Below are 11,889 nucleotides of genomic sequence, written 5' to 3'. Positions count from 1 at the left end.
TTCAGTTCTTTCAGCTTGAGGAATGCCAAGTGTGTTCTTCCCTTTTGGTTTTCTAACTCCAGGTCTTATAATACTTATCTTTGTCTTTTCCAGCCACCCTTTGAAACCTTGTGTTCAGCTTGTTTACTTCATTTCTTCCATTCGCTTTAGCTCCTCTGCGTTCAAGAGCAAGTTTCAGAGCCTCTTCTAACATCCATTTTGGTCTCTTCTGTCTTTTTAATGACACACTTGCATTCTTTGATATGTGATTTGTTTTTAGTTTTACATATTAACTTCTGTAAATGACTTTTTAGGGAATGTGTGATTGGACAGCATCTCCTACATTTCTCCATCTCAGACAGAGGCAAACTATACCTCTCCACTAATCTGAAGTTTTTGGTTGTTTTGTTTTGATTTTAACATTCTCCACTGTTGTTTTGTAATTCTTTTTTTATAGGTCCTTGCATGTGACAGCCCTCCATTAAATTAGTTCCAAGAAAGCAATATTCACAGTAACTTTTAAGAAAGGTAATTTCTTGTTTTCTTATTTAACAGTGTCTATTCCTATCCTTTGGTGGTGCTTATCGGAGTGGAATTCCTTTACATCCTTCATATTAGCAAAACACTTTCATAGTTTCCAAACAGCATTTGTTTTTTGTCCTACAACAGCAGTTCTCAAACTTTGGCCTTAAGATCCCTTTATGCTCTTAAAAATTACCAAGGACCCCAAAGAGCCTTTAGTAACTATCAATATTTACTTTATTATAAATTGAGACATTTTTAAAGCACACGAATATATATAAGCGCACATTCCATTAGTCATCATGATGATGGTTTCCTCACAAGTCATATGGTCACTGTGGAACACTGTACATGAGGGAGAGAATGAGCGTGGGGTAAAAAGGCAAATAACGTCTTAGTATTGTTAGGATCTGCTCCATAGTGTTTTCTTGGCTGTGACCCTTAGGGAAGCAAGGAAAACAGTTTTGACATTAACTGATCCCTTAAAAGGGTCTCCGACCTCCCATCCCCAGGTGTCCTGGGGTAGTTTGAGAACCGCTGTCTTTGTTGCCCCTTCTTAGAGTTAGAGCTTCTAGGTGTTGTCCGGGCCACAGCAAGCAGCCGGACACCCCTGGCCACGCCTAATAGCACCAGACAACATACCCTCGGGCGGAACGCTGGGAGAGCCCAGAGCTGCGCGCGCACCGCGGGTCTCCGACTTCCCGGCATACCTCGGGACTGCGGCGTGGACACGCACAGGCCGTAGCGTCCCACGTGACCCGCTGGACAGCCGTGGCGGGAACTCTGTGAGTGCGTGCGGTCGCAGGGTCGCTTGGTCTGTGCTTTGTGTACCCCGCGGGCAGCCCCGGGCCGGCCCTCGCCCCTGCTCTCGCCCGCCAGCCCGGAAGGAAGTCGGTGTGGGGAGAAGGGTTCCGGCCAGGTCCCCGCCCTCGCTCGCTCCTCGCCAGCTGGAGTGTCTGCCGGTGTTGTGGCCTCGCTCCGCGCCGGACCCTCCTCACCCCGAGTCCGCGGCCTGATCCCGACTGCGAACACTCGCCCTTCCTCGGCCGCACTTTAACACCTAGATGGGCCCTGGGCTTCATCCAAGTCCTTGGTGTTGAGTTAAGAAACGTTTGCAAGCATGTCCCGGATCGAAAAGATGAGCATTCTGGGCGTGCGGAGTTTTGGAATAGAGGACAAAGATAAGCAAATTATCACTTTCTTCAGTCCCCTCACAATTTTGGTTGGACCCAATGGGGCGGGGAAGACGGTAAGTCATGAGTAGCCGCCTTAGTTTATCGGGGGGTCGCCACACTTTAGGAATCCGTGAAATAAAATATCTCACTGGGGAATTCAGAACTCTGATTAGGAAGACCAGAGAAGTGCGCCCCTTTTGCCCCGGAGAGGGCCGGGGCGTGGCTTGGTGTGGCCTTCGGGTCTCTTGGACCTTCGGAATCGACCTCACCCAGCCATGTATGGGTGTGCGGCCTGTCCTGTGGACAAGGTTTATTTGAGAATCCCATTAGACCAGGATCGGCCTCGGTGAGCTCACAGCCTTAAAAGAAGCCTTTTCAACTGCATTGGTGTTATTTAACGGTGTCTTGATGCCAAAGTGTGGCATTCACTTCCCAGCAGTTGTCCCATACGGGACTTCTTTAAAAGTTATAAGAGGAGTTTGTAAGTATACCGACTCTGAGGATGTTAAACGGGAAGTAAATGGCTTAATTTTAAACTGACACTCATGTATTAGGGTTTGGTTAAGTTGGAAAACGGTATCTTGCTGTTAGGATGCCCTTACTCAGTCAAAATAAAAATTGGAGCAGAACTTATTTACTTACTGTGATTTTTTTAAAATTCCTGGGAATGATTAGAAATTTGAGTTGGTCTCTGGAATGGAATGCAGTTAGGTGAAAAGTATAGCTGAACGGCATTGTAGTCTGGAAGAATGATTTGAGAAAAGCAAAGTGGTACCTGTATAGCAGGGGGCAGAATCTAAACAGGATTTCTGAAAAGCATGTAGAAATAGATAAGATTTAGTGTTGAGACTTGAATGCGAACTACTCTCTACTTCTATTAGTTTATTTAGTAATGTTATTATTTATCAAGTGCCTATCATATACCTAAAAACTCATTGCTGTTGAGCCGTTTCTGATTCATAGTGACCCCTATAGGACAGAGTAGAACTGCCCCATAGGGTTTCCAAGGAGCAGCTGGTGGCTTTGAACTGCCTACCTTTTGGTTAGCAGCCATAGCTCTTAACCACTGCGCCGCCAGGGCTCCATTATGCACTTAGCTGGAAATGAGGGTAATACAGTGTTTATGAGCCCTGGCTTCCTGAATAGAAATTCTTACTTCATCATTTATGAGCTGTTTGATTGTGGGCAAGTGACCAACTGCTCTACGCCTCAGTTTTCTCATTTATAAAAATGGAGATAAAAATAGTTTCTACAGCCTAGGGTTAATGTGAGCATTAAATAGTGAATGTATGTAAAAGTGCTTAGAACACCTGGCTCTATATTAGGGTAGGGCTCAGCTCTATGTGTTAGCCATTGTTATTAACTTAAATAATTTTAAGGGTTTTCATTGGAAATAGAGAATCATTTTTTCCAAATAATAGTTATTTTATTTTAGGACAGTTTCATTATATAACTTTTCTGTGAACTTAAGCAATTATTCTTTAAACACTTAGTCGTATCTTTATTAAAAGTTTTATACCATCAAACATTATGTGATCATATCTTTTATACTCTCCATGGTAAATATTTTTATAATGAATGAATATTTTGTAAAAAACTTCTGTTTTAACTTCTCATAACTGAATAATATAATTTTCTATTTCTTTAGACCATCATTGAATGCCTAAAATATGTTTGTACTGGAGATTTCCCTCCTGGAACCAAAGGAAATACATTTGTTCATGATCCAAAGGTAATGGAGCTAGTAAAACTTTGTATTTCTGAAATGAAATTTTTTTAAGTTACAGAAACTGTAATAGCTCATTGTGGAAAACCTGGCATTGGAAAAGTATAGAGAGATATAAAAAGTCATCTCATATAGTCTAACTCCCTGTGATAACCACTGTTGACATTTTCATGTATTTTTTCCTCCTTCACATACTGTTTTACATAGCTGAGGTGCATGCTATCTGATTTTTTTTTCTTTTTCCACTGAATGTTATCATAAAATCCTATGTCATTAAAAACACTACAGTAAATTGTTAACCTGGATGTTTGGTACATGGATGCTTCTTTTAATCTTTATACTTTTTTATATGTCTGAAATATTTCCTACCTAAACTGTCTAATTTTTTATAAACTTTTTTTTCTAAATCCCCATTTCCCCCTCTCCCAAGCCCCTGGTAATCACTAATTTTCTTTTGTCTTAGAGGATTTACCTGTTCTAGATATTTCATGTAAGTGGGGTTATATATTTGTTCTTCTGGGTCTGACTTATTTCACTGAACGTAATGTTTTCAGGGTTCATCCATGTGGTGGCATATAAACATTTTTAATAGTTGCATAATTTTCTTACATTTAGATTGTTTTTAGTTTTTCATTAAAATGTATTATGATGGAAATCTTTGCATATGAATCTTTGATTTATGGTTTTTTATGTTGTCTATTAGTCTGTAAAGGATATAGATTTTCCTACACATATTTTGGCCTATAGCTTTTTCTTGTTTCATTTCATACACATATATACATATTTACACACGTATATATCCACATATATATAGTGAGTCATGTGCCTCTCTCACTACCTCTCTTAGTCCCTATGTTAAATTTTGTTGTATGTTTTTCCAAGCCTCCAAACTTTTTTCTGTGTTGACAAAAACACGACTTTGTGTGTATATAAATATATACTTTAATATACATATATTTTAATAAATCAATAGAATTTTATCATACCATTTTATTATACCATTCGAGCCAGATTCAGAAGAAGGCGTGGAAACAGGGATATCATTGCTGATGTCAGATGAATCCTGGCTGAAAGCAGAGAATACCAGAAAGATTTACCTGTGTTTTATTGATTATGCAGAGGCATTCATCTGTGTAGATTGTAACAAATTATGGATAACATTACAAAGATTGGGAATTCCATATCACTTAATTGTGCTCATGAGGAACTTGTACGTAGATCAAGAGGGAGTCATTGGAACAGAACAAGGGGATACTGCAAGGTTTAAAGTCAGGAAAGGTGTTTGTCATACGTTTTCAGTTCACCATACTTTTTCAGTCTGTATGCTGAGGAAATAATCTGAGAAGCTGGACTATATGAAGAAGAATGCAGCATCAGGATTGCAGGAAGACTCATTAACAACCTGCGTTATGTAGATGACACAGCCTTGCTTGCTGAAAGTGAAGAGGACTTGAAGCACTCAACTGATGAAGATTAAAGCCTCACTATGGATTACAGCTCAACATAAAGAAGACAAAAATCCTCACAACTGGACTAGTAAGCAGCATCATGATAAAGGAGAAAAGATTAAAGTAGTCAAGGATTTCATTTTACTTGAATCCACAGATCGACACCCATGGAAGTAGCAGTCAAGAAATAAAACAATGCATTGCATTAGGCAAATCTGCTGCAGAAGACCTCTTTAAAGTATTAAAGAGCAAAGATGTCAACTTGAAGACTAAGGTGTGCGTGACCCAAGCCATGGTGTTTTCAGTAGCCTCATACGCATGCAAAAGCTGGGCAATGCATAAGGAAGACCAAAGAAAAACTGACACTTCTGAATTATGGTATTGGCAAAGAATACTGAATATACCACAGACTGCCAAAAGAACGAACAAATCTGTCTTGGAAGAAGTACGGCCAGAATGCTCCTTAGAAGCAAGGATGGTGAGACTACGTCTCACATATTTTGGACGTGTTATCAGGAGGGATAAGTCCCTGGAGAAGAACATCATGCTTGGTACAGTAGAAGCTCATCAAAAAAGATGAAGACCCTCAGCGAGATGGATTGACACAGTGGCTGCAACAGTGAGCTCAAGCATAACAACAATTGTGAAGATGGCGCAGGACCAGGCAGTGTTTTGTTTTGTTGTACAAGGGTTGCTATGAGTCGGAATCAATTTGATGACACCTAACAACAGCAACAATGTTGCAGAAATATTATTTAGTGACATACCGTGGACCCGTTAGTATATATACACTTCTATTTTATTGTTATTAACTACTGAATAGTATTCTATTGGGTTGATATAGTTTATTTAATTGACCCCCTGTTGATGAACATTTAAGTTGTTTCAAATTGTAGGTGACTAACCAACTATGAAAGTATTTATGAATTTTCCTCTTAGAAACAATTCTATGTAGTACATTTATCCAGTTCTCTCTACAGTGACTATTTTTCACACTTTGTCTCTTCTTAAACCTATAATCTACCCTCCTCAGTTAAAGATATTTCCTCATACTTAGTTGAGAAAATAGGAGGAATCAGATGAGAATTTCTTCCTTTTCCAGTCATAAAATCTGCCCAACTACACTGCACATGTACTCATACTGTTTTTTCTCCTGTATTAAGGATGAATTGTTCATTTTCTCCTCAGTCTACTCCATTCATATTTTCTTCACTAAAACTGTGCTTGTAAGGTCACCAGTAACTTCCATGTTGCCAGACAGAGTGGTCAGTTTGCAATCCTCAGTGACTTGATTTCTCAGCAGATTTGATACAATTAATTATTCCCTTCTTTAAAAAACTTTGCTCTCTTGGCTTCTGTGACACCATAATCTCATGGTTTCTTCTTTTTTCACTGGCCACTCCTTAGTCTTTGCTGGTTCTTCCTTTTCCAGATTTCTAAATGTGAGCGTGCCCCAAAAATCAGTCTTCTACCAGGTACCCCTCTTTACCTCCTGTCTCCTTGGGTAATCTCATTTTAGTCTCATGGCTTTAAGTGCTGGTTATATACTGATAACTCCCAAAGTTATATGTTTAGTGCTAACTTCTTTACCAAACTCTAGATATATATGTCCAGCAGCGTATCTGGATATGTAATGGGCATCTCAGATTTAACATGTTCAAAACAGAACTCTTAGTCCCACCCATTACTCTCATGTTCTTAAACCTGCTACTACCTCAGTACTGTCCAGTTCAGTAAATAATAATATCATCCACATACTTGTTCAAGCCAAAACCTATTTGTCATCTTTGATTCATTTCTTCATCTTACCCTATTTCCAATTCATAAACAATTCCTGATTACCCGTCTCAAATATGTCCATAACTTGGCAATCTCATTCCATCTCCACTTCTCCTTTCCTGGTCCAAGCCATCACCATCTTTCCTTTGAACTAGTAGTTTCCTGACTTGTTTCCTTCATTTTTGAAGTCCTCTCTTTTTCACACAACAACCAGAGGTATCTTTTAAATATTCATTCATTCAGGAGGGAGTGAGACATTCAAAATCAAGGGGAACAACATTCCAGTCAGTCTTAATAATAAGTGCAAAGTCTCCAAGATGGGAACATGCTTGGTGTATTTAAGGAATCACAAGGAGGATCAAAGTGGCGAGGGAAAGAATGGTAGAAAATGAGGTCAGAGATGTAGAAGGGATTAGATCCTGTAGGACTTTGAGTTTTGTTCTTGTTTAAATAGGAATCTCTTGGAAGATTTTGAGCAGGGGAACAGCATGACCTGAGTTATGTTTTAAAACAGTCAGTCTGGCTGCTGAGAGAAGACTCTAGGTGAGCAGGGGTAGGAGTGCGGGAACTAAGGGAATTTGTGATAATCAAGTGAGAAATGTTGGTTTGATGAACATGGTAGTGGTTGAAGTGGTGAGAAATAGTTAAGATTTAGGATGTATTTTAAAGGTAGAACTAACGGATTTGCTAATGGTTTGCCTTTAGGAAAAGAAACAGAGTAGGAGAGAAATAGAAGCATCAAGCGTAACTCCTAGGTAAAATAGTGTTGCCATTTGTTGTAATGGGGAACTCTGGAAGAGGAGATTTGGGTGGATCTAGTTTGAACTTGTAAATTTTTGCTGGCTAAAGGAGATGTCCATGGGCAAATAGAAGTCTGTTTAGGGGGAGAGATCAGGGCTAGAGGGAAAGAAAAAAAAAGGAATCATTGACATACAGTTAGTTATAGCTAGTTTTTAAAGATTGGTGAGATCACATAGGGAGTGAATGTAGATAGGAAGAGATCCAAGGCCTGAACCTAGAGCACATGAGCATTTAGAAATCTGAAATAGGGAGGAACCAGGAAAAGGTGGTAAAAAAAATAATCAGTTAAGTAAGAAGAAAACTGGGAGAGTGGTGTCTTGGAAGACTAGTGAATAAAAAGAATAAAGTGTTAACTCAATTGTGTCAAAAATGTTGATAGCTCAAGTAAGAGGAGGGTTTGCCTGTGTGGAGGTCATTGGTGATCTCGACAACACCAGTTTGAGTAATCACAGAAAGCAGGAGGTAAGGATGTGAAATGCACAGAATTTCTTTTATGAATTTTACTGTAAGTGGAAACAGAAATAGGGCAGTAGCTGAAGAGGTTTGCAGGATCAAGGAGAGTTTTATTGGTTATCTTGTTGTGGTTTTTAAAGTGGGAGATAGTAGAGCATATTTATAGGCTGATAGGATGTAATCCTGGAGAGAGGGAAAAATTGATGCATTCGAGAGGGGGTAATTACTGAAGCAAATCGTTCAGGCTCTGAGTTACCTTATCAGACTTCCTTCTTATGTGGACCCTCTCCTCAGCTTTTCTTATGATATGAATCCCCATGCTATGCCTTCCCCCAGTGTGGACATCGTCCTCATTCTGAGCTGAATCGTCCCCACTCATGGATGTCCTTTTCATTCTGCTTGAACTCTGACACCTTTGGACTCTTGACATCCTGTGCCAAGCTTTCTTCCCGTGTGGATGCCCTCCTTAGCTTACTTGAGCTCAGTCATCCCACTCTGGACTGAACGACCACGTGCCACCTCCAGCTAGCTTAAACACGTGTCTTTTGCTGCCTCATCTAATGGTTTTAGGACTAGATTGTTTGGAAAGGGAAGGGCTTGTTTTGTTTTTTAAAACCTTTATTGAGGTATAACTCACATACCGTACAATTCACTCATTTGCAGTGTGCAGTTCAGTGGTTTTTAGTATATTCACAGATTTAAAACATTTTCATTACCTCAGAAAGAAACTACCCTTTAGCTATGACTTCCTCTCCCCCTATTTCTTTTCCCCTTCACCCAGCCCTAAGCAACCACGAGTCTACTTTCTGTTTCTATAGATTTCCCTATTCTGGACATTGCATATTAATGGAAACATGTAATGTGTGGGGGAGGCAGCCTTCAGGTCTGAGTTTAAACATTCACTTTCTTCAGAAAACCTTCCCTGATCTCTCCTGGACAGGTTAGACGCCCCTGCTTTGTGCTCCCAAAGCACCCTGTACTTCTCTTAAAACGATATTTAACACACCTTTCTCTACTCTTTTGTTTAACCTGTCTGTCTTTTATGTTCCAAAGGAAAAGAGTGTCTATCATTTTTGAGCCAAAGAACTCATGAAAGCTACAATGTGCTTAAATAAATATTTGTTGAATGATTTGATAAATTAATGTCAAAGTTGAATTTATGCCAAAAAGTCATTCAAAGGTCAACAAAGGATATTCTATAATAATAATAATAACGATAATAATAGGCAGAATCCAAAATTTCTGGTTTTGGTTACAAAAGAGTAGTGAGTATCACACGTATGTCCCAAAATGAACAACTATAAAACTGGAGAAGATATTTGAAGCATCTGTCTTCAGACACTGGACAGCAGATAGTGCAGGACTCTGATCCGTGAGAAAGGGAAACATATGAAGTGACTGCATGTTCATTCTAATTTTGTGCCTAGAGGCATTTTATAAACTTCAGCACATGGAATTAGAACTCAACAGAGAATAGTGATCTAACTAGGCAAATGAAACCAAGATAGGAGTTTGGGTTTGCTGAGGTGGCTGGAAATTTGTGGGGCAGGGTACTGGATGGGAAGAGCTGTGTGGAAATAGAGTACTAGAAATCTGCTTCAGGATCCCTTGAGTCTTTGGCCAAATACGAAGCTACACAGGTACAAGGAGAGATTCAATGAGGTCCAGCGGAGCAAAGCTAGTCGGGGGAGAGGGGGAGTAGGACTGTGTGCTAAATGGAGATTCTAGACAGCACACAATGCTGGGAGACATTTGAGTCCTGATATGCCAGTGTAGAGAGACCTTGTGAAATTCTCCAGCATTCAGTTGAGACCCTAGGAAGACCACCCTAGCAAAACCTAAAACCAAGCTTTGACAGAATCAAGATAAACTGCCAATAAATTAACTGCCTGCAAGAACAAAACTAACATTTTTTTTAAAGGAAGTCAGCATAATTCAAACTCTAAATGTAGCATCCCCAGTGTCCAGCATATAATAAAAAATTACTAGATATACAAAGAAGCAAGAAAATGTGATTCATAAGTGGGAGAAAAAAGTGAATTAGATCCAGAGATGACACAGATTTTAGGATTAGCAGACAAGGATTTTAAAAGAGCTGTAGTAAGTTCAAGGATTTAAAGGAAAAAATAGACATAATGTATGGAAAGGTTTCTCAACATAGAAATAAACACTATAAAAAAGATCCAAGAAGGTCAGCACATCCCAACCAGCGTGAACACACCTATTTTGTATACTATATTCAAATTGCTGAAAACTAAAGATGAGAAAATCTTAAAAGGAAATGGAGGAATTCAATTAGAAATGAAACTAAGAAAGCTTACAGCAGCATTTAAAAGAATATCTAGGAATAAATTTAACCCAAGGTGGTGAAAGACTTGTACATTAAAACTACAAAACATTGTTAAAACAAATTAAAGGAGACCTAAATTAATGGGAAGACATCCCGTGTTCATGGAATTGGAAGGCTTATTTTTGTTATGTCAGTATGGTCCAAAGTGATGTACAGATTCAATTAAATAGCTGTCAAAATTCCAACATATAGAAAAACCAATCCTCAAATTTATACGGAATTGCAAGGGACTCAGAATAGTTAAAACTATCTTGAAAAAGAAGATCACAGTGGGAGAATTCACACTTCCCGATTTCAAAACTTAACTTCAAAACTACTGTAGTCAAACCAGTGTGGTACTGGCAGAAGGATAGACATATAGACCAATGGAATAGAATTGGAAGTCCAGAAATAAACCTGTGCATTGATGGCCAGTTGGTTTTCAACCAGGGTGCTAAGTACATTAAATGGGGAAAGAATAGTCTCTTCAACAAATGGTGCTGGAACAACTAGATTTCCATCTGCAGAAGAATGAAGTTGGACCCCTACCTTATACCATATTTAATAATTAACTCAATATAGATCAACAACCTAAATATAAGAGCTAAAACAATAAAACTCTTACAAGAAAATACGGGAGTACATCTTCATGATTTCAGATTTGGCAGTGGATTCTTAATTATGACACCAAAGCATGAGCAACCAAAGAAAGAATAAATTTGACTTCATCAAAATTAAAATTTTTTTTGTATCAAAAGACATTATCAAGAAAGTGAAAAGATAACCTTGAGTTTTGTTGTGAGGTTTTTAAGTACAAGCCAATTTCTTTAATAAACCAAAAAAAAAAAAAACCCCAAAACCAGACCTGTTGCTGTTGAGTCGATTCTGACTCCTAGCAACCCTACAGGACAGAGTAGAACTGCCTCACAGTGTTTCCAAGGAGCGCCTGTAGATTTGAACTGCTGACCTTTTGGTTAGCAGCTGTAGCTCTTAACCACTATGCCACCAGGGTTTCCTTAACAGGTATAGGGCTGTTCAAATTTTCAATTTCTTAAGCGAGCTTTGGTAGCTTTTCTTTAAAGGAAAGGAGCCCTGGAGGTGCAGTGGTTAAAGCGATCGATTGCTAAATGAAAGGTCGGCAGTTCGAAACCACCAATGGCTCTGTGGGAGAAGGATGCGGCGGTCTGCTTCCGTAGAGATTTACAGCCTTGGAAACCCTGTGGGATTGCTATTAGTCAGAATTGACTCAACAGCAGTGGGTGGGTGGGTCTTTAAAGAAATTTGTCTGTTTTATCTGAGTTATATTTATTGGCATAAAGTTCACAATATTCTCGTATTACCTTTTTAGTGTCTGTAGGATCTGTAGTAATGTCCCTTTTACATTCTTAATATTGGTAATTTGTGTCTTTCTGATTACTTTGCCACCAGGGCTCCTCATCACTTTGCTTAGAGGTTTATTAATTTTAATTGATCTTTTCAAAGATCCAGTTTCTGGTTTCACTGATTTTCTCTATTTTTGTTTTCTGTTTTACTGATTTTTACATGTATCTTTAATGTTTCTTTCTTTCTGCTTACTCTTTTTCAAGTTTAAGATAGAAACTCTGATTATTAGTTTTAGACCTATTTTATTCTCTGATAGAAACATTTGAATCTATGAATTTCCATCTATGCCTTGGA

The 11,889-nt window shown here is 38.9% G+C and overlaps 1 protein-coding gene across 4 annotated transcripts in view; it reads left to right on the top strand.

Annotated features, from left to right (window-relative positions):
• The first annotated feature begins 1,259 nt into the window (after nt 1-1,259).
• The window catches only part of RAD50 (RAD50 double strand break repair protein), a 101,737-nt gene continuing 91,107 nt past the window's right edge, over nt 1,260-11,889 (top strand). Inside the window, exons 1-2 of one of the 4 annotated variants that reach the window (XM_004384740.1) lie at nt 1,260-1,750; nt 3,325-3,408. In XM_004384740.1, coding sequence (XP_004384797.1) covers nt 1,622-1,750; nt 3,325-3,408 — 213 coding nt within the window. In that variant the 5' untranslated portion in view covers nt 1,260-1,621. Of the gene's footprint in view, nt 1,751-1,834; nt 2,023-3,324; nt 3,409-11,889 lie in introns of those variants that run through there. The other 3 variants (XM_023739003.1, XM_023739001.1, XM_023739002.1) reach the window with 3 other exon arrangements.

The sequence above is a fragment of the Trichechus manatus genome, unplaced genomic scaffold (genome assembly GCF_000243295.1).
Source record: "Trichechus manatus latirostris isolate Lorelei unplaced genomic scaffold, TriManLat1.0 scaffold00127, whole genome shotgun sequence".
NCBI classification, from domain to species: Eukaryota; Metazoa; Chordata; class Mammalia; order Sirenia; family Trichechidae; genus Trichechus; species Trichechus manatus.
Note: the sequence above shows the minus strand (reverse complement) of the source record. Positions and strands in the feature narration are given on the sequence as shown.